Source organism: Balaenoptera acutorostrata, chromosome 5, assembly GCF_949987535.1.
Source record: "Balaenoptera acutorostrata chromosome 5, mBalAcu1.1, whole genome shotgun sequence".
Lineage (NCBI taxonomy): Eukaryota > Metazoa > Chordata > Mammalia > Artiodactyla > Balaenopteridae > Balaenoptera > Balaenoptera acutorostrata.
In genome coordinates, this window is record NC_080068.1 from 142,037,492 (window position 1) to 142,059,224 (window position 21,733).

At 61.3% G+C, this 21,733-nt stretch overlaps 1 protein-coding gene across 3 annotated transcripts in view; it reads right to left on the bottom strand.

Moving 5' to 3' along the window:
- Window positions 1-8,532: 8,532 nt before the first annotated feature.
- The window catches only part of HTT (huntingtin), a 136,506-nt gene continuing 123,305 nt past the window's right edge, over window positions 8,533-21,733 (bottom strand). For all 3 annotated transcript variants that reach the window (XM_057546224.1, XM_057546223.1, XM_057546225.1), the window contains 14 exons: window positions 20,720-20,820; window positions 19,302-19,456; window positions 18,805-18,944; window positions 18,327-18,409; window positions 17,715-17,845; window positions 17,475-17,604; window positions 15,693-15,848; window positions 13,233-13,423; window positions 12,849-12,963; window positions 12,496-12,709; window positions 12,090-12,195; window positions 10,338-10,500; window positions 10,019-10,179; window positions 8,533-9,268 (listed from right to left, as the gene is read on the bottom strand). In XM_057546224.1, the coding sequence (XP_057402207.1) occupies window positions 9,055-9,268; window positions 10,019-10,179; window positions 10,338-10,500; window positions 12,090-12,195; window positions 12,496-12,709; window positions 12,849-12,963; window positions 13,233-13,423; window positions 15,693-15,848; window positions 17,475-17,604; window positions 17,715-17,845; window positions 18,327-18,409; window positions 18,805-18,944; window positions 19,302-19,456; window positions 20,720-20,820 (2,060 nt within the window). In that variant the 3' untranslated portion in view covers window positions 8,533-9,054. The remainder of the gene's footprint in view (window positions 9,269-10,018; window positions 10,180-10,337; window positions 10,501-12,089; window positions 12,196-12,495; window positions 12,710-12,848; window positions 12,964-13,232; window positions 13,424-15,692; window positions 15,849-17,474; window positions 17,605-17,714; window positions 17,846-18,326; window positions 18,410-18,804; window positions 18,945-19,301; window positions 19,457-20,719; window positions 20,821-21,733) is intronic.

Here is a 21,733-nt window from a genome sequence, read left to right on the forward strand (position 1 = left end):
AGAGCAACTGCATAAGCTACAACAACAGAAACCTTTTAACTGAAAGCGCAGAAATCAGGGCTGCCCTGACGGGCCATCAATATTGCAGTGAGTGAGCCAGACCCAAAACTGGCGGCCCAGGCTCCCGACCCTGCCCGGCGCCCCAGCCCTGTTGCCAGGCTGGCCGGCCCAGGCCACCGAACGAGGCACCTCCGCTGGGCAGACTGGGCTCTTGAGAGGTGGGATCCAGGCCGCAGCCCCCGCCTCTGCCCCGCCCCGGCTCACACAGGCGGGGGCCCAGGGAGGGCCCCGGGTAAGGGATTGGGGTGCAACCAAATGAGGAGACGTAGGCAAACAAAGAGGGAGACCCAGAGGAGGAGAGACGGCAGACAGAGGGGTGGGAGGGGCAGAGACAGACAGACCGGGAGAATGACACAGGAACACACTGTCGGGGACCCGCAGAGACGTGCGTGTGCACCAACACCCACCCACCTGCGTGCCCTGCGCACAGCCATCCTCCGGCCAACACGCTCACACTTACGGTACAAATGCCACCACCACCAGGCTGGGCGGGGGCAGGGCTCCGGCCCCGAGCAGACACCTGGCTCGGCCACTGTCTGCCTGCTCCCCTCCTTGCAGGCGGGATGCTTGCTGGCCTGGGTGACGTGGGGTGGGCTGAGGAGCCGGCACAGTGCTTGAGGCCAGAGAGCAGCTGGGAGCAGGTGGTGTGGACCCCTCCCACCATGGGCAGCCCCACCGCAGCCCTGACCGCCCTGCATCAATCAGCACCATCCACGCCCAGACCTGCCTGGTCCACTTGGCTGGGTGGGCTGCTCCTGTACCCCAGGACCCCACAGGAAACGGCTTGGGGAAGCCTTGCTGAATAAAGGAATGAACAAAGGACCGACCTCAAGTAACTCCCCTCCCTTTCCAGCAGGTTGCCTAGACTTCACCTTCGGACTTACTGGCAAACTCTTATTCATTCTTCAAAACCCTGTTCTGGCATCAGCTCCTCTCTGAAGTCTTCCTATTCAATACACTTTGGTCCTTCTTCCCTTTTTCCCTCCTGCAAATTGGACCTTCCTTGAGCCAGCCATTTATTTTCTGCCTTCCAGCTTTGTGGCGCTTGCTAAGGCGACAGTAATAAGAATTCAAGCACTCTCTGATCGCTGGGCACTGTTCTAAGTGCAGTATCTCTGGTACATCTGTGTTTTCTACTTTGATCCTCACAGCACTCTTGTGAGGGAGGCTGGCACTGCTGCTATTCCCATTTTCCAGATGAATAGCCTGAGGGACAAAGGTGAGGTCACGCTGTGGTCAAGCAGCCAAGCTGGGCTCTGAACCCAGGCACGCTGGCTCGGGGCTGGGTTTGATTTGTGTTGTGCAGTGGCCGCCAGGCTCCTCGTGAAGGACACCGTCACGCCTCCTCTGCCCATGGTCCTGGGCAAACGCCCCCACTGCTTCCTGGCTCTCCTGGGAGGCCCCCCAACGCTGACCTTGGACAAAGCAACCCCTGGCACTGGCTGGGGTCCCCGGCCACCCACCCTCAGCAGGCCTCCGCCAGTGTTTGACTGAGGCTCAGGGGACAGCAACACTGACCTCCAGCACCAGCCGGGTGGTGCAGCATAGGATGAAGGAGAGCTCTGCAGAAGGACCGGCCAAGGGAGGCAGCAAGGCCGCCCGGCCCAGAGCACGTGTGGGACGGGCAGTGAGAGGTGGTGGGGCTGTAACGGGGAGGGCAGGACAGCGGGGCCTGAGAGCCAGGCTGGGGATGGGCCGCCACCTCGGCAGGGCCTAGGGACTGAGTGCCCACCAGGATGGCCAGGGGACCAAGCCTTAGCCGGGCAGAAGACCAGAGCGGTGGAGCCTGCGGGGGCTGCAGAGAGAAGGGCCACCTAAGGCATCAGGACTGAACATTTTGAAGGTAAAACTCAAGCAGGTGGCTTGCCAGCAAGAGCCCTCACACCTGCTGGACGGGCCACAATGGCCACGTGGTGCCCCCGCCCCACCCCCAGGCCCACAGGCCAGCGTGCCCATCCGTGAGCCTGCCTGGCATCCTTGGGGTGGCCTGAACTCGGGGGGAAGGGCTCACAAAGTCCAGGCCGAAAACCTCCACCTTCGACAGAGGGCCCTCCTCGGGCCTGACTACGACAGGAGCATCTTGGTCTGAGCCGTCCCAGGACAGGGAAGCTGAGCCTGGGATGCAAGGCGTCCCCGAGTCTCTGCCCAGGTGTCCCACCCCCACACCCACGTGCCCAGAGCTTGCCCTCTGACACCCTGCGAGGTGGGCTGAAGCCCTAGGTGGAAGGAGGGGAAGTGCTCAGGATGGGGTGGGCTGGCTGGGGCTCCCTCCCCCCACTGCAGTCAGAACTTGGGGTGCAGAGGGGGAGGGCAGCAGGGGTCCCTGGGTCAGGGCCCGGCCCTGCCATCAGCTCCTGGTGGAGGCCCCTCCCTCTCTGGGGACACAGGGACACCACACAGCACCGCCCAGGAAGGCTGACAACTGCTGCACTCCTCCGCCCTGGGTACCTGGCACAGAGCATTCAGTAGTGTTTGCCAAGTGAACGAGTGACCGGAAGGCCCACCTCCTCCAGGAACCGCCCCCACCCCGCCCCGCCCTAGATGAAGGATTCAACCTACCAAGTGGCCCTAGCGCTGGCTCTGTGTCCCCCAGAGCCCGTGCCAACCCTGACCATCCTCCAGGTGGACCTTTCTTCAACCACGACTCCAAGAGCAGAGCAGGGCTGACTCAGTGCATCCCAGCACCAGGGGCAGGGGGGCCAAGGGAGAGGCAGGCAAAGCCGGCTCAGGGTCTCAGACCCAGCTCCACCGACTCGGGTTGTGACTTGCCTGTCCCCGCCCCCCAGCCCCTGTCCTCACCTACAGTGGGGCTAAGAGCACAGGAGTCGTCCTCTCTGGACAAGTATCCACCGCCAGACATGCGGCCGGAGGCTGCACCTCCAAGGCCCTGCGGCCCCTACCCGCTGCCCCCTCCCTCCCCCCACCCAAACCCTCCTTGGAGCTTTGGGAGAGGGCAGAGGCCCGTGTGCTGGCCAGGCTGGGGCTGGGGAATCGTCATCAGGAAAAGCTGCTGCCCCAGGGCACCCGGCCTGGTCAACCCCAGGACAGCGGGTCCCAGTGCCTCCGCAGGGCAGCTGTGGCCCACAGGCATCACTGCCCGTGCTCAGGGTCCTGGCAGCCAGGCGGCTTGGAGGAGGCACCTACACCCCCTGCTAGGCCCCCAGCCAACACGCCCAGGAGAGTCAGGGTAAAAGGCCGGGTTCCGACCATCTCTTCTCAGGTTTCAGGGACACCGGAAGCCCTGGAGCGGGGGGGGGGGGGGGGGGGGGGGGCCCGGGGGACGCTCCCTGGAGCAGAGCCCTCACTTTCGGCCCAAGGATAAGGAGGAGCCAGGCAGGAGGGGAGGGCAGGCCCAGCTCCCAGCGGCCCCACAGGTGGGCCCTGCATGCCCTCGGCTGGGCAGGGCTGCAAACCTCGGCACAGGCCTCCGCCTCCCCCCGGGGGGGCTCAGGGCAGGAAGGGGCCTCAGGGGCCTCCAGCACCTCCTGGGAGCAGGCAGCGGTGAGCTGAGCCCGCCTCCAAAGGCAGGGGTTTGGCCGAGGAAGACTCCCCAGCTGGGCAGAGGCAAGGAAGCACAGGGATGGGGCGAGATGGGTCCAGGCCCGGGCGCGGGCAGGGCAGAGCTGAAGGAGGGCAGGGCGGGAGGATGGACTCCCTGGTGTCAGGGGGCGACGACTGTGCCGCACCACCATCCTTTCCCCGCGTGCACGGGATTCCAGACCCGTAACTTTCAGTCCTCCGCCTCAGCAGGCAGAACCCAACCCTGACCCGACGGCTCCACTGGGCCAGCCAGGCTCCGAGCACCGCCTGGGCCGGGTGAGTGGAGGCCTGGCCAGTGGTCCGTCCCATCCACAGCGCAGGGTGAAGGCCTGGGAGCGTCAGGCCCCTGGAGGACGTGGCCGTGCCGGGCCCCGGGTTTCCTGCTTGGAAGGCCAGTGGAGATGAGCCATCCAGATGGAGAAGCCAGGCTGCTGAGGCCCCCAAGCTCGTGGAAACTGCAGGACACCCTCATGGCTTCCCAAGAGCCCTGGTGACCCCACAAAGTGGGCCCACCCTGTGCCCACGGGCCCCGGGCCCTGGCAGAATGCCCCGTCCGGCGGCGCCTGGGCCCATGGCCAGGCTACCCTGAGGGGCGAGGCTGGGCCGGGCACCCCCAGACCCAGAAGGGCTCTCAGGTGTCAGGTCAGGAAGCAAGGGCTTCCTCTGAAGACAAAAGGGGGTCTTGCCCTTTACCGAGGGCACCTGTGCGCGGTGGCTGGAGGGTGAGCGGGGGACATGCCGTCGCTTCTTTCCAGGGGATCTGGGGACATTTCCTTTCTGGAAACAACGGGTGGACCAGGTGTGCCGGCCAGGTTCTGGCTGCCTCACCTGGACCAGGGAGGGGCGGGTAGAGCTTAGGCAGCTCTGAAGGGTGAGCTGAAGGGGCCCTGGGGGTGTGTCGCAGAGGAGACACACCTGCGGAGGTGACATGACCTTCCCAAACGCGTAGAGCAACTCAGGTGGAAACGAACCCGTGCGGCCCGTCCAGGAGGCCCAGCAGCCAAACGGTCTCCAAGCAGCTTCCTGCCAACACTGCCCGCACCTGCGGCGCCTGCACACATCCCGACACCCCGTCTGCAGGCGTGTGCGGTCCCACGGCCGTGACCACAGGCAGGGGCCAGTCCACGCATGCTCGGCCGTCTCTCTGGGCACCCACCACGGTCAGGCTCGGGGCCGCCCACTTCCCAGAACTGGGGGCACTTCAGCAGACATTGTGAAGCGCCTGCCCGGGGCAGCCCGTGGCCCAGGGTCTCTGTGTTTGCAGGTTGGTGGGCGATCACCAGCGCCCCGAGATGACTGTGACGCTCACTACCGCGGTTCCCGGGGGCCGGGGAGGACGGTGCCCACTCAGCTGAGTGGAGAAGCCTTCCAGGAGGAGCTAGCATTTCAGGCGGGAAGAACTCACCGGCTCAAATGGACAGGGCAGCATCGACTCACGCTGTCGCCCAGGAGCACGGGGGCCAATGGCCAACGAGGCGGAAGGGGCAGCTGGACCGTGAGGGGCTCGAAAGTCAGGTCGTGGCCCCCGAGTGAGCCCCCCAGAACCTGTGCCAGCCCTGACCACCCCTCCAGGGGAGGGCTCTGGGCGAAATCCCCCGGCCCCTAGGAGATTCCGACAGAACTGCTGCAGCCTTTGTGGCCGCGTGTGCTGGCAGGAGGCCCGCTGTGAGGTGGTCCGCGGGTCGCCTCCTCAGCCCCGCACGGCCAGCCACCCGACCACCCGCCCCGACCGAGGCGCTGGGCTCGTGCTGGTGTGGCAGCACCGTCTGCCTCCCCCCGCGGGGTCTAGGCTCCCCACAAGCAAAGCAGGCCTCACCCGGCAATTTATCGCTTAATTCTTTTCTTCTAATTTGTAAGTACAATGTTTGTAGCAGTTTAAAAAATTAAAATGTACATCTCACGTCAGACCTCCCTCTCCTCTCGCAGACAGTCACGTCTGGGCCAGGCTCCGGGACGCACCCATCACAGCCCTGCTGGTGCCCAGCGTGGCAGGGACGGCGGGGACAGTGGCGGCGGTGCAGCATGAGCTCAAACCCCTGCCGATGGCCACTCTGCCACGGCTCGAGGCAGCGAGTACGGGCAGGTGGCCCCACTGAGCTCAGAGCCCAACCGCCTTCGGCAGGTCCACGACGACCACAATCCTCCAGGGCCAGGGGTCACCCTGCAGTGACTGTCTGGGGCCAGATGCTCCCACAAGCGCTCGAGGGAAGTGGGTTGCTTCAGCTGCTTTAGAAAGTGCCAGGCACATGGGAAGAGTGCCCCTGAACCCTCCAGGCCCCTTCCGGTTGTCACCACCATCTGAGAACCCCCCCCACCTGCTGAGCACATGCCCAGGCCCGTGGTCCCCTCCTCGCGGGGGCACCCCGAGCTCCCCAGCGAGCCTTGGTGGCCTTCGGGGTGGTTTTCACACCCCCGCCTGTTGCTCCAGCGGGCAGAATGGCCCTGAGTCTCACCCTGGCCAGGAGCTCCAGTTTCGGCCACAGCGCAGAGGGACAAAAGCCAAAGCGAGGCCACGTGCCAGGAAGAGACGTTATCAAGATGGAACTGAGTCCACACCTGCAAACCACAGAGAAGTGGCCCACGCCACGCGGCCCCGGAGGAGCTTCCCTGCGACATGGCCGAGCGCAGCTCTGTGAACCCGCGCCGACAGCAGGGGTCCCCTCGGCTCCATGGATGAGCCGCCCGCACCCCAGGGCTGGGCAGTGACGCCCGGCCACGAAGGGCGTCCTCTGGGCTTCAGGGCCTCCTCTGGTGCCACACTGCGGGTGTCTGGAGGCGCCTCAGCGTCTTCTTTCCTCCTGAGAGGATACAGGGCTGCACGAGTGGGAGAGCCAGCGGTAAAGGGCACTAGGAGGCTGGAGAGCCCCTGCCTGGCTCAGGGGCCGCCCTGGGAGACACGGTTCCGAGAAGGCGCGGAAGCGCATCGCCCACCAGCCCTACCCTGGTTTCACTCAAATCTTTCCTGTGTCACCAGCAGGAGAACAAAAACACCCCGCCCAAAAAAACAGAAAACAAACCTGACGATCAAATGAACAATACTTTCAACAAAATTTGGATTGACAATATGATTGGTGCTCGCCGAAGACTTTCAGGAACTTGGTAAAGTCAGTCCCTTCTGCAGAGAGCTGACAAGGTGGACTATTTTCTCAGTGGGATTTTAGTGACCCCACGCAGCCGACTCCACAGGGCAGGTCTAAGGAAGGTCGGCTTCTACAGAGAACTGACGGCCATTCTTAGAGGCCTCACGTGCCTGTGTCTTGATGAACGTAGATACATACAAACGCATTACACACATACTCATCCACAGGTAAAGTGATCTCACTCATAAACTCATATCCATTTCGGGGGCACACCGGCAAGTCTTTGGGTTGGCACCTAGGGCCAGAGCTGGGGTCAAGCCCCCTCGTTAAGCATTGGCTGTTACAGGTCACGTGGTAACAAGGAGGACCCACCAAACTCAGCTGAGCCTGGTGCTATGACTCCTAAGGGGAACGGTTCCCAGTTTTACATTCACAGTGTTATTTCTAACAAGCGTAAACATCTCAGCAGGGACAACGTCAGCCTGCGATGCCTCTATCTCGGAGATGCTGAAATAACGTGGGAGCCCAAAGTGAAAAGGCAGAGAGAGCGGTGACTTTCTCACTTCTTGTTCAGAGTCAGGAGTTCCTCCCCAAGGTCCTACTTGGACCTCTGACCCGTTTCTACTGTTCACACCCTGGCCGGGCGAGGCCTCTGCCGGGCACTGGTGGGGAAAAGCCAAGGGCTGCTCTGAGGAGGGGCTCCCACAGCCTCCCCTGGCTGCACACTCTGACCCCAGCCGGCCTCAAACCACGGCAGCTCTGGGGGTGGGAGCGGCCTGGGTCCGTGCCCGCAGCTGCGTGCGCCGTGGTGAGACGTCGCACAGACAGACGCGAGGGTAGCTAGCCGTGCACCGAAGGACCCCTCCCCTTTGCAGACTGTGGAAGTCGGCTTCACAGTCATCTCCACTTGCCAATGAAACACTCAAAACCTGACTGCACGTGAGCTCATGACCAAACTGGCCAGCACGACGGTGACCAAATGCCTGGCTGCCTCTGGGGACCTGAAGAGCCCCGCCTGTAAGCGCTCCACCAGCCCCTGGCCAAGGGCACTTGACCGTCCACGCCTCGTGCGCATTTGATGACGTGGCTGCTTTGGGCCCAGAAACAGCTGGTCCGGGGCCGGGGCCTGGGGTAGAAGTGGCGGCCCTGGCTGGCCTCGTCCCGGCCCCACCACTGGCCAGTGGGCACAGATCCGCACCCTCCTGTGCTGAAAGGAGGCCCCGTGGATGGACTGAAGGGAGCCGAGGAGGTGCTCGGGCCTTTCTCAAACAGTTGCCAGGACACCAAGCTCTGCTCTTGACCAAGAGGGGCGCAGACAAATAACGCTGTTACCCCCTCGGGGCTGCCAGGCCAGGCGAGCGTCTGGGCCCCACTGTGCAGGAGGGACACGGGGGACTCGGATCCCAACACCCGCCCCTGGGTAGAGCGCAGCCCCGGTCAGGACAGGAGCGGGGGGACGACAGTGTCGGTCAGGACAGAGGCTGCTCACAGCCAGGCGGGCCGGCCTGGCCGGCTAAGTGCCCAGGAGCCGCCCGTCACCGGTGGGAGAGCCTTGAGAGCCGCCTGTGCCCCAGAGCTGACTGCCCACGACCAGGACAGCCACGGGGGCACCTTGGCAACTCGTAAGGGGGCAGGGGGAACTCCCGGTCAGACATCTGCACACCAACACCTCCCTAAACTCTAACTAAACGTGAATGCACAAAAAAGGGCGGCGTGTCGGGGGACTAGGGCTTGGGCGAGAGGAACGCCAGAGTAAGTCTCGTGGAGGGAGAGGGACGGGCTCCTGTCGACCTCCTCGGAGGCCACGACATGCAGCACAGACTTGGCAACGCACAGACTGTACACGGGCATAGAAAGTTACCTTAAAATTAATCTCTTTACTGATATAATTAAACTTTAAATCCTGAGAAGAAAACAGAGACAGGGAAGAACGGCGCGGGCTGTCGTGCTCCCAGCCACCCACCCCGGCCCAGGCCCGACGCCAGCGCGGCACGCAGGCCTGCGGGAGCCAACGAGACCCCAGGACCCCGTGCCTCACTGGGGAGATGCGGGGGGTGCTCCTGGAGGCCCGTGGCGTCACCTCCCGCCTGCGGGACAGCAGAGGGGCTAACGGCCGACCTGCGAGAGCCGAGGCAGGAGCAGCCGTGAGCCGGCGACAGCGAACAGGCTGCACACGAGGAAGGACACACCGGGCGACGGGCGTTTACCGCTAGCTCTAGCACGAGGGGTCGGCAACGGCTGCTCTTGTTCCCTGCAAGACTCAGGCTCCACCCCAGAGACTCCTGCATACATTCCCTGCACGCGGTGAGGGAGCCGCGCGGTGCAGGCGGGGCCCCGAGTCCTGGCGCCACCTCGCCTCCGCCCGCGTGGGCGCTCAGCACGTGGCGACCTTGTGGACGTTCCGCAAACAAGCCAGCAGGCGGTGGTACGGGTTTCCCGGCACGGCGACCACCTCGAACACAGACTGGAAGGCCCTGCGGTCGAGCTCCTCCTCTATCTGGTGTCTGTAGAAGTCCGCGGCCACCAGGCAGAAGAGGTGCACGTCCACGTGCTCCAGCTTGCCCATCCTGCTCACGACGTGGGGAAGGCTGGCAGGGCGGTTAAGGGCGCAAGGCTGCAAGTGTGGGGGGGCCTGCCTCCCATCCTCCCTGGAAACCTCTGCCCCGACACAGGACTGCCAACGGCCCGGGAGCGCCGAGTGCCAAGCCAAGCCGCGGACGGGGTGGAGGCGGCAGCTGCCTCCCACCTTGGCTCCGGGAAGCCAGAGCCCCCACGGAGGGTGCTTCTCTCGGCAGCACCTACCTGGCCCGGCACCCGTGCACTGAGGGCAGAGCCCAGGCCGCTGACAGCGCCAGGACGGCTGTCTGCTCCGAGGCTCTGCGGTCTGTCCTGGGGGGCGGCTGACAGGAGGGGAACGTCCCTTTGGCAGCCAGCATCTTGGGGGTGGCAACTGGATCTTCACTTAAGCTTTTACCCAAGAGAGTGATACGAGGCACGTGACAAAGAATAACAAGAAGCTGCACGAGGGACACACCCAGCTGCACGGACCCACGAGCGGGCGGGAGGAGCTCTTTGGGGGGGGCCTCGCCCCCCCGCACTCCTCAGAGCAACACCCCGGCCCCGCCCCTCCTGCTATGCGTAGGGAACACACGGTTTTCTGTTTCCTTGTCCACGGCTTACTCTCTTGGGGCTTAAAGTAAACATCACCTTGACACCCGGGCTTTCTGCAGAGCTTAGGTTTCCAAAACCTTAACGCAAACGTCAACCTGGATGTTGACGGCGGTGCTGCCCCTGGGAGTGCTACGCCCCGCGGGGCCCCAGGACCCAGGCAAGGATACATCGCCGAAACCCACGGGCTGGTGGAAGCGCTGACAAAGAAGCAGGAGAGGCTCCACATGGCCATGGCAACCGGGGTCCTCTGCGTGAAGTTGGAGAGGGACAGCATGACCCAGTCCCGGACCGCGGACGACTGCCCCGTGCTGTGCAGAGTCTGGAGCACCTGCGAGGGCGGAGAGCCCGGGGCCACCCCGTCAGCACCGGCTCCGGGGCAAGAGGGGCGGCCGGCTTCAAGGGGAGGGTCTGGCAAGTCCCCGGGGCCGACACGTTCAGAGGGTAGTAGGCACCTGGTCTGGGGGCTCCCCTGGGCTGGGCCCTCACCTGGTACACTACGGTGGCCATGAACTGCGGGTACGGTTGCTGGTTGGACAGAAACTCTCCAATGACCTTGTTCATGATGTCCTGGGGCGGGAAGAAGTCATCCAGAAACTGGGGGAGGATCCGTGCCACCACTCTGGCTTCACAGGGAAACCCCTTCCTGATCCTGCAGGGAGGAGACACGGATCAGAGCCCCACCCTGCCCAGGGCTCCCAACCCGCGCGGGGGCCCCCAAGCCAAAAAGGGGCCCTGAAGTAACAAGCAGAAATGGTTTGGGGCAGTGGCGTTACGGGGGAATTAAGTCAGTCGTAACAGAACCGCGCCCTCGCTAGGGCCTGTCCTCACCAGTGTCCACACGCTCCTGGAACCTGTCGGCGTCTCGGCCAGGCCCCCTTCTCACCCGCCTGTCCCTGGTGCCCTCCTGGCACCTCCCCTCAACACACCCTCAGCGGGCATCTTGGGCAGCGTCCTTCCAGGTGCCAGCTGGGAAGGCGGCCAGCAGGCTACTCACGCTACTGCCCCGTTAGCGCACACCATTGGCCCTCCGTATCCGTGGGTTCCGCACCCGAATTTCAATCCGCGGTTGGTTGGATGAAGGCAGAGCCCGAGGATACAGAGGCGGATTGTGCTTCACTATTTTATACCAGGGACTTGAGCATCAGCAGAGATTGGAATCCGTGGGGGGTCCCGGAACCAATCCCCGTGGATACCGAGAGACGACTGTACAGAAAAGCTATGTGTGACTGAAAAGCACCAGAAGGGACCTGGAAACTGGCCCAGGCGTGCCTGACCCACCTGTCTGCAGACGCCAGCCGCTGCCCAGCATGGGCGACACTCGCAACTGAAAGTCAGCTTTGTCAAGCCAGTGTCCCCCTGCGCGTCTGGAGGGTAGTCAGGCTGAACGCCAGCACTGTACTGGCTGAAGTGTTTATCCCACCAGCAGGCATGGGAACGCAAGCCCCACGTGGGCAGGGGCCTGAGCGTGGGCGCCTCTGCCCACCGTGGAGGGGCCCAATGAATGTGAGGGAAGAATGACTGTAAACGCTTTCAACGCTCAACGTGAAAACAGCCCACACGCTCAGCTTCCCACAACCCCTCACCTGGCCAGAGCAGACGGAGAAAGTCCTGCTAAGTGTGCTCTTGTGAAACCCCAAATGGCCTCCTGCTGACCGAGCTGACCAGACCTGTCAGGCTGAGTGGTGCGGAGTCGGCTGCCCCAAGGCCACAGACACAGCACGTCGCCTGGACCAAGAGGCCTGGGGCAAAGCCGGACGAGGCCCCTCACCTATTCTACAGGGCCGCAAACTGAGCCAGTCCTGGACACAAGGGCACACACGTCGGGGGCAGGCTCTCAAACATGTCTGTGTTTGTCATTTAAGACTGTACCACGGTCTACCGAAGCCTCCTGAGCCACTGCTAACGTGGCGCCAAGACTCCTCTCACAAGGCAGCAGGTCTGCCGGCCAGTCGCATTACAGGCCCTCCCGACACCACCGCACGGCCGGACTGCCCCTCGCCTTCAGCAGACCCGCCAGCACTGGGGACAGCCTCGGAGCCAGTCGAGTCCAACCCGGGTGCTGGGGTCCTTGGACTGCCCACTGGAGCAGAGCCCGAGGGCAGCGCGAGCACGCTCAGGGCACAGGCAGGAAGCAGGCAGCCCCCAGAGGCGGGCCGAGAGCAGAGCGGGTGTGCAGGAAGCAGCAGCTCCTGGCTAAAGCTCCAGGGCAGGGGAGGGCGGGGTGGGCTCCATTCTTACCTGTCAAAAAGAACAGACACTCGCTCCATGGCCACGATCACTGACTCGCTGTCGGGGGCGGCAGGGCTGGGGTCTGAGGTTCTGCCTGGACTGATTTTCTCCTTTCCTGAAACAAAGCCGTTCAGTTCTTTTCATTTGGAAAACCGCAAAGGCTCTGTAAGTAGGGCCTGGAACTCACACAGGAGTTTCCTAAACCCCTAGAGATGATCTGAGACCAGGTGGCGGGAGCCCCCAGCACCCCAGGGCCCAGCCCAGCTACACAGGGCCCAGGGGTCCGCCTGCAGACCCGCTCCCAGGCACCCGCACAGCTCTGCAACCTTGAGAACCGGAGGGGCCTGTGGTCTGCGTCCCGTGCGTCGGAGCTCGGCGGCACTGACCCGCCGGGCACAGGTGGCCCCCTGCTCACCTGTGTACATACAGGTGAGCATCAGGCCCAGGGCCGCCATGGCGCGGTGCGGGCTGTGCACGTTCACTCTGTCCACGCTCAGCTTGACCAGGGACTCCGCATCCAGCCGGGAGAGCTGCTCGGAGAGCAGCAGGCGCTCCAGGCCCCTCAGGACACAGTGGTAAACGACGGACGGGGTGGACTCCTCGCTTCCAGACAGCATCACCCCACACATCTGGACAGGAGGGAAGACCTCCCAGTCAGAGAGCCACGCCCGGCCTCCTGTCGCTCAGGCTTCTTCCCCCGGATGAAAACAACCGAGGGCCCCACTGCACAGGTCCAAGAGCACGGAGCCCACGCCCGTTCCCGCGCACCTGTATTATGGATGCCGAGAACTCTGGCCCGACGTCCAGGGGGTAGTTCTCAATCAGGTAGAAGGCCGCGGCGCACATCACCAGCACGTGCTGCTGGCTGTGGATGTTCACGCAGCTGAGAACGAGACAAGGGCCAAGCTCAGCCACGCACGGCAGCTACTCCCACCTGAGGGCACGTGGTGTCCTCCTGTCTCAGGGACCTCAGCCACTGTCCCTGTGAGAAGGGTGCCTGCCTGGGTCCCCGCTGACCCCTGCCCATGATACGGCCAGGGTCTGACGTACGCTTTGAAATGCGGAACGTCACTTCTCACAGCCCCCCACCCCTGGTCAGACAGAAGGCCTGGAGGGAGGCAGCAGCGGGAGGTCCTGGCCGCTGCCACTCACTGGGCTACGCCTTTGAGGCTGGAGAGGAGGTAGTCGCTGAGGGCCGGGACGAGCTGCTTGGCGGTGTCGTCTAGGAGGTCGCACTCCAGCACGTAGAGGACGCCGTGCAGGGCTCCGATCTTGCTGGGCAGGTGGCTGCTCCGGAGCGTGCTCTCCAGCAGCCGGCTGACCGGCTCTGCCACCGCCTTGTCCTGGGGCACAGCACACGCGGGGGCTAGCCTCACAGCGCCGTGGGGGCCGAGGGAGGCCGGCCTCGCGCTGCGGTCGGGCCTGTGTGCGGGGCTGGCCCTGGGCTGGCGTCCGGGAGCTGGGGTGTCGGGATGGGGGGCTCCCTGGGCCTCCCCTGTTGTGTCTGTGCTGACACCCTTCCCTCCTCCCCGGGGCTGGAGTTCAGTGTGTGCCCGGCAGAGGGGCCTGCGGAGCCTGCGGGCCCCCAATGAGAGCCCCGGTTCTGAATCTCTTGACGAGCTTCCCTGGGGACAGCGTGTCGCTGGGGGTGGAACGCGGCCCGCGTGACCCCACGGGACAAGGTTCTGGAAGCTGGCGCCTGTTTCCTCTGGACCTCGCCCCTGGGCCCTCTCCCTTCAGTGGTTCTGCTTCACAGCCTTTCACTGTGATGGATCAGAGCCCCGAGTATACGTGAGCCCTGCGTGTCCTCCTGGTGTGGCCTTGGGGACCCGCAACGGTAGCCTATGCTAACTTGTACGAAAATGGTCTCAGTTTCCCTCAGCAGCCTAAGCAGGATGGAGAGAGGCAGGAACCTAAACAACACTCAGCACCACACTCCGCACTTCAGATCGGCTTTTCATCAAAGAAAACACCTTCACAAGGCAGAGGTGGCGACCACTGCTTTTCACAGACCACCCCGCCCAGACACAGGCGACCACCGCTGGCCAAGGGCCTTGTCTCACTCTGCAAAAGCCACGAAGGCTGCCTGGCCCTGCAACCCTCCCCAGGAACTCTGTCCTGGGGCCCCGGTGGAGGTGGCACTGCTGAGGACTCCTCCTCCTCCTGCCCACACCCAAGGCCACCGACCACCACCAGGACGCGCCGGAGGGCGCAGCTTTCCCCACACTGGGGAACGGGAACGCTGGTGCTGCACAGGGGCACAGGGGCACAGGCCACGACCTGCAGAAAGGCAGCGTCCTGAGGGAAACTGCGCTGCCCTTCACACCGGGACGCGAGTCCGCGTCCCCGTGCCATCCTGCCTAAGCCTCTTCTTGAAAACCATGATCACTCGTTCCATTTACTGACAACACAACATTTACCTCAGGGCTCTAGGCCAGAGCACAAACACAATTACCACGAAAACAAACCCAGCAGTTGAAACTCCCGCAAGGACAAGAGGACCCCTTCAAGCCTGGCTGCACAAACCTCCCTCTCCACACCCAGAGGGCCGACGCTTAGAAGAGCTGTCTGCTCAGCGGAAAGCCAACGGACTCATTGTTTCTGTTCCCTGGACGGTGGCCCCAGGGCCGAAGGCCACCCAGGATGAATGGTACCTGCTCTGGGCCTTGGCTCGGAGGGACAAAGTCAATGGGGGAACAGTCGGGAAGGAGGGGACGGTCAGGGCTCCGGTCGTAGACCCCAGCTCACACCCCACGTCTGCCCCGTCCTGTGCGACCTGGAGCAAGTCAGCAACCCCCCACCTCGGCCTCCTCGGGAGCAGGTGGGATCGTGGTGGCCCCACCTCCGCCAGCCTGTACACAGGGTGTGTGGGGCACAGGGGAGAGCTCCGCAAATGGCAGCGCAGTCAGGACAGACAACATGGGTGTGGGACATGGGAGAGGCACCTGGGTGCCACCTCGCCCCTCACCCCTCGCCAATGGTCCCAAATGCCCGGCTCATGGCGGCCACCCCTGCGTCTGTTCAGGGAACGAGTCTCTATTCTAGCAGAGCTGGATTCCAGGAGACATCTGAGCGAGAAACAGCAGTGACCGGCTGATGCCACGTGGCCTGGAGGCACGCTATTTGCCTCCGACGGCAGGGCTGGTATTTTAACACGCTCTAAGAAATGGCAGGGCCCGCGGTCCATACTTCCTGTGTCTGTACCGCGTGGCGATGCGGCCACGGAAGATGGCGAGTCCCGATCAGCTAGAGGCACAGCTACGAGGCTCAGGAGAAGGCCCGCCCGGGCCCTGGGCTCAGAGCAGAGCACAGGATCCAGCTCCGGGGGTGGGAGCGCAGGGCCACTGAGACAAACGGCCCCGGGAGGAGGCTCTGAGGACCGGGAGCACGGGGGCTGCAGCACACGGAGAAGGAGAGCGGGGCGCTGTGGACCCCGGGCGACCGTCCAGGAGGAGCCAGCCCCGCTGCCCCCGCCGGCACAGCCGAGCCCCTCCGGGGACAGGCACCGGGATAACCTGGGGGACCAGGGGACAGGAGCCCCAACCGAGGCTCGCCCAGCACCGCACACTCCACAGCGACGCGCGCCAAGGCCCCATGCCGCCTCCCACTCACCATCCCGAGGACGGCGGCCGCCTTGCAGGTGGCGGGTACCAGGTACTGCTGGAGAATCTCGTCCTCTGAAGGGTGCACCCTCCGCAGCTCTGTCAGCGTCAGGTACATCGTCTCAAACTGGTTGCGCTCCGTAAACAAGTCTGAGACCACAAGGAGCTGGCGACGGGACATTCGGGCAGGAAGGGGTGAGTTACGCTATGGGAAGTGCGCAACGCGGGACTTCACAGGAGCCCTGACCGGGAAAAGCAACCAACAAAACCCGGAAACCTAAACTACACTGTAAACCTGTACCCGCGTGTCCTCCTAGTGCCTGTACGCACACACTGCTGCCGTGTGGGAACCCGCCCCCAGGCCGCCGCCAGCGAAGCTACCCAGAGCCCCGGAATGGAGAAATGGGCGATCGCGTTGGAAATCAATGCTTTGGCAATGATTCTTTTTGTCTCCCCGAAACGTTCAGTGTTCACATTACATCTAAAAACAAACTTTGAATAGGCATGAAGGCCCTTTTTCTTTAGGATGGTGAGGGAAGGCTGGGGTTGGCCCTTTCTCAGAGGCCCCAGGCGAGCTGAACCAACAAGCCAGCAGGACACTCAGCAAATCATCTAAAAGAGCACTTCTTAGGTGAGCCTCTCAGGGCCACAAGGTCAAAACTATTTTCCTAAAAACGCTAAGACCCTACTTGCCTTTCTCTCCTGTGCTCTCCCAACTGTACAGTGGTATTTTCTAGAAATTACTTAATATTAACAGACTGAATACAGAGGAGATACAAGAGTCTTGGCCACGCCATGCGGCATGTGGGATCTTAGTTCCCTGACTAGGGATCGAACCCTCGTTCCCTGCAGTGGAAGCGTGGAGTCTTAGCTACTGGACAACCAGGGAAGTCCCCCCAGGGGACTTCTAATGAGCCAGACATTAAAGAGATTTGCAAAAGTATACAAAAACTAATTTTAAAAATTTATTTTAAAATAGAAATTGTTATCCTTATTATTTTTAAATGGATAACTTTTTAAAATGTAAGATCTTTAGCAGAACTTAAACTTGACTTTTTTGAAAAAATCAATTTGTAACTTACATTACAAATTAAAAATGAGGTTCTTTAAAATCTCAACTTGACCAGATATGAAACCATTTAGAAACCTTTAAAGGAGTATTGAGAAAAACAGACTTGAAAAAAAAAAAGTTTGTCATTACCTAAAAGAGACATCTTTCGGTAAAAATAATAAAAACCCTGTGCTGCACAGGTAACAAGACAGTTCCAGTAACTGGGCATCTCTCCTTGCTGGATGGCTAACCTGGGTGACGTAGAGAAGCCAGCACTGAATAAGTAACTGTTTTAAAACTTCTCAGATGTGACTTCCAATACTGCAAGCATGGATGGATGTCACCGACAGACACCAACGCTCCTTGGGGTCCCCACCAATCTCAAGGATGCAAAGAAATCCCCCGGCCAACAGCTGGAGAACAACTGCTCTAAATTGGTGCTTCTCAAGCACCAATTGGTGGTCGGGTGGTCGGTGGGTTGGTGGTCGGGGGACCGTCTATCACAAGCCCCCGAGGAGACAACGGGGACAAGGACGGTGACCCTTCAGACCTTACGGTTAACGTGCCGTCCCCACGACATTCCCACTGGACTGACGGGTGGCACTGCCAGGGACTGGACCAGTGGAAACCGCTCCTTCACTGGCTCCAGGAGTACTACGTCCTCCACCTGTGTCTACGCGCCCCCTCACGGGCGCCCAGAGACCGGGAACCCCGGGCGGTGGTGGGGGGAGGCAAACTCACCGACCGCACCACCTCGCTGATCAGGATGACGGGGGTCCTCCTGGCTGAACTTGACGGCAGGATCCAGCGACTGTACAACTCGAGCAAAAACTGCGAACAGGAATGGATGTCGACTCCAGCCCGGTGTTTCCTGCAATTTCCCCCCAACAGAGATGAGATGTTCATTTCCAGAGGCACCCCGTAAAGTCAAGTGACTAATCAGAGCTCTCCGATCGCGTGAACACAGAGGCAGACGGGAACCTGGAGTTGACTGGAGACGTGGGCGGGGACGACGGTGCGGGGACCTCGGCCTCCTCCTCCTCCTCCTCGTCCCACTCCTCCTCTCTCAGGGGCGTGATGCTGTTCCCCAGCCACACGGAGTGGATGGACACCTTCAAGGGGCACAAGACAGGGGGCCGACGTTCAGGGCCAGAGGCAAGGGGCGCTGAGCCGCAGGTACTGCCCGGGGTCCCTGAGGCGAGCAGCCCCCAGCACTCAGCAGGGCTGCTCAGGGCGCTGTGCCTTCAGGACTAAAGACCTGATGAAGTGACAGGCGGGGGCAGCCGAGGAGAGGGAAGGAAAGGGCCTCTAAGGAAGGACACTTTCGCTCCGAAGGGACATCGGGGTGAAGTCTCGGCACAAAACTGAACCAGAACGTGGGCTCTCTTTTCAAAACTGGTCCTCTCGCTGGCAGTCACTTGAGGACCCCGTTTTTCTGAATTACTTGCTTAACAAAGCTCCACACAAATGCAAAAGAGTGCCATGCTTATTCTGCAGAGGGTGCGGTGGGGAGGAACTTGAGAACCCGGACAGGCCCCCCGGTCCCCACGCGCCCCATGGGGCCTCGCGCTGGACGGAGGCTGGGGGACTGACCTGGCCGAGGTTGTAGCTCGTGTTCCCCAGCTCCCGCTCGGGGTTGACCTGCAGCAGGAGCTTGTCGTGGCTGATGAGGGCACCTGAGGAGCGAGGGCACATGAGTGCCGCCTGCACGGCCGCGAGGGGCTCGGGGGTGTTCTATCCCTTCACAACCCATTAAGCTGGCAGGGCCAGGGGGGCGATGCTGAATTATCACTTTTTCTCTGTAACAAACCAGCTTCAGACTCTGAACCGGAACCGGTTGTGGGCTGAGGTGTAAAAGCTAAGAGTCAGTAGCCGCGAACGAGGCGACTACCCAGCCGGCAGCCCTCTGGGAGCCCAGACGACAGCTCTGGTGGACGGGCCCTCCTGGGACCCCGCCTCGGTGCCGGGACTGTCCAGCTGTGCCCACCGGCCCAGGGCATAGGCTGACACCCACACTCAACCCATCCTCCCCGCAAGCCCCAGGGACAGCCGGCCCTCTCCCCACAGGTACCTGTAGTAGCTGGAGACAGAGAAGGGACGGGGTCCCATGCCTGGTACAAGTGATGGGTGGCGATATTCTCCCTCTTTGAAACCATCGCTTGAATTTCCTGCTCTACGATTCCTCTGATGATGCTCAACTTCCTCCCAAACCTAAAGTTCAGAACAAAGGTCATAGAACATCTGGTTCCTCCGAATCTTAAAGTGAAAACCACCAGGCTTCCCCAGCTTTGCCTCAAGGAAACACAGGCACCTCCAAGCCCCGTGCCCACACCCTCTGTGGGCGGTTCCCGTCTGCAGGCCCTGCGCAGGTGTTCTATCAGCTCCTTCGGAATCTGCCCTAAACACTGGATGCCCGAGTCATCAGGCCTCAGCCACCAAGCCACTTTGTATCTGCACCCCCTGCACGGGGTTTCTGTCTTTAATTCTGGCAGCAAGGGAAAGGGCACCCTGGCGCCTCCCTGCTCCCACCGCGGCCGTCCCTGGAGACACAGGGCTTTTCGGGTGAACCTGGTGTCGAGAGCTTTCAGGGGCTTGTTCCGGGGCTGCTGCTCCAAGCAGCTCACGGCTGGGTTGCCGGCCACGGGCACAGTCATTGCGCTCAGCACCAGGGAGGTGATGGCCTGCACGGCCAGGACGTGGATCTGGGTCCTCTCCGTGTCTTCCTGGAAGGAGAGCCCACGGCACCAAGTCACAACACAGGCAACCACCGCTGCCCCACCTGTGGGCAGAAGCTGCGGGCCGTGGCTGTCCAGCCACGTGGCCTTGTGGGCGGGGGCCCCCGAGTGCGACAGGGGGGTGTGCCTTCCCAGCCAGGGTCCTGTTGTGTCTGCCTAAGTTCACCAGAACCCACACACATCTGGGATTTGAGATGAATCTGATGGGCAAATGGCTGCTTTTGAAAGCAAGTTCTCCTACAGGCACAAACCTCCAAATATGAATTACTTTTTAAGAAACTGTCCTTAAATTTCCTCACTGATTTTAGGGACTCTGCATATGACAACCTGTTAGTTCCACACCTGTGAAAGACAACCTTGATGATGTCTGACATATATACTCTTTGAACGGCCATTTCTGGACGTTCATACCATACCTTCTGTCAGAATTAAAAACGTATCTCGGGCTTCCCTGGTGGCGCAGTGGTTGAGAATCTGCCTGCTAATGCAGGGGACACGGGTTCGTGCCCTGGTCTGGGAAGATCCCACATGCCGCGGAGCGACTAGGCCCGTGAGCCACAATTACTGAGCCTGCGCGTCTGGAGCCTGTGCTCCGCAACAAGAGAGGCCGTGATAGTGAGAGGCCCGCGCACCGCGATGAAGAGTGGCCCCCGCTTGCCACAACTAGAGAAAGCCCTCGCACAGAAACGAAGACCCAACACAGCCAAAAATAAGTAAATAAAAATAAATTAAAAAAAAAAAAAACGTATCTCATGACTTAATGTTTCAGGCTTTGCTTTATCTGAACATGTTTTTTCTTAATATTAAAGTAACATAATATGCATTAATACCCCAAAAAGCCTGATAAAATTTTCGCAAAACAGTCAAGAGAAATGAACACAGGTACGTATGTGTGGCCTTTATGACGTGCCTTTTCATTTTGATGAAATGTTGCTACACACTGTACCCTGAATATTGAGAAACAAAACTCAAAAATATTTTCAAGAAAGGACATAATACTACTGACCCTGAAAGGGCAGAGCACTGTGATAAACGCACTCCGGCCGCGATTCTAGGGTGCCCAGACCCTGGGGAGACTCATTCCTGCTCTGGAACACCAGTCATGACATGATCTGGCTACCTTTTAAAAATACGGTAAGACAGAAAAGTAAGAGCTTGCTGCCCTGCCTTTCCCCACCACGGATGACTCGCGAGCTGCCGTAACCGCCCGCGTGCCGGCCAGCAGACACCGGTGCCCGCACGCGGCCTTACTTCGGGCGGACTCTCCTCTTGCTCCATCACGAGGGGCTGAGTCACCAGGACACCGAGAAGGGTGGCCCACGTTTCCTCAAACTGGGTACGGCTGGTCCACCCTAGAAATGCAAACGTCACTTTAGACAGAGGGTCCCCTGCTGCTCACACTTTTCGATGCCATGTGGCAGCTGGGCCCTCCGGCTCTCACTGGCCCAGGCGCCGCATACAGCCGCTCCCTGGACCCTCACGACAGCGCTGCGACGCGGCAACACTGCCAGCCGAGCCCAGTGGTGACGGGACCGAAGCACACAGGTCCAAAGCCACACAAGAGGCCAGGCTGAGTTCAGCCCAGGTAGCCCGGTGAGAGGCACCCTCTGGAGCCCTGCTGTGTAGACGCAATGAAGTAAAGGGACATCTGAGCAGGCTACACTCAAATGGGGTCTGAGTCGCTTCTGCCCTGCTCACCAGAGGGTTGGAAAGTCCTCCAGAAATCACATCCCCAGACTGAGCGTACACCCCACACCACAGAACTGAACTTTTGAGTGGGTGAAGGGTGTGCTGTGTGAATTCCACCTCAGTACAGCTGTTAGAAAAGTTAAAGCGCTGGTCCCTCTGACCCCACCAAGAAGAACAGTAGGTCAAAAAAGAATGTAATCTAGCAGGGGTGTGTGTGCTCAAGCCCTCCGGGAAGGCATCTCTGAGGGGCCACCCTCAAGCACCGTCACAAGCTGCACTCAAGGTGCTGTTTGATGAACGACTGTTTCGAGGGCTGCGCTAACGTCCCCACCCGTGACCTTGGAGGTGGAGGTGGCCATGTCACTTGCATTAGGGCTACAAGTGACAAGAATGGGGGTGTTGAGGACAGGAAAACCCAGAGGTTAAAACGACGTGCCCCAGGCTACACAAAGCCCAGTGTTGTCCACCTAAAGCCTACTCCCCCCTCTACCTCTGGCTCCATCTCGCCCAGGCTGCTGGTTCTGCAGCCGAGAAAAGGGGCATCAGTGACCACATAGGAAGCACTCAGAGGAAATC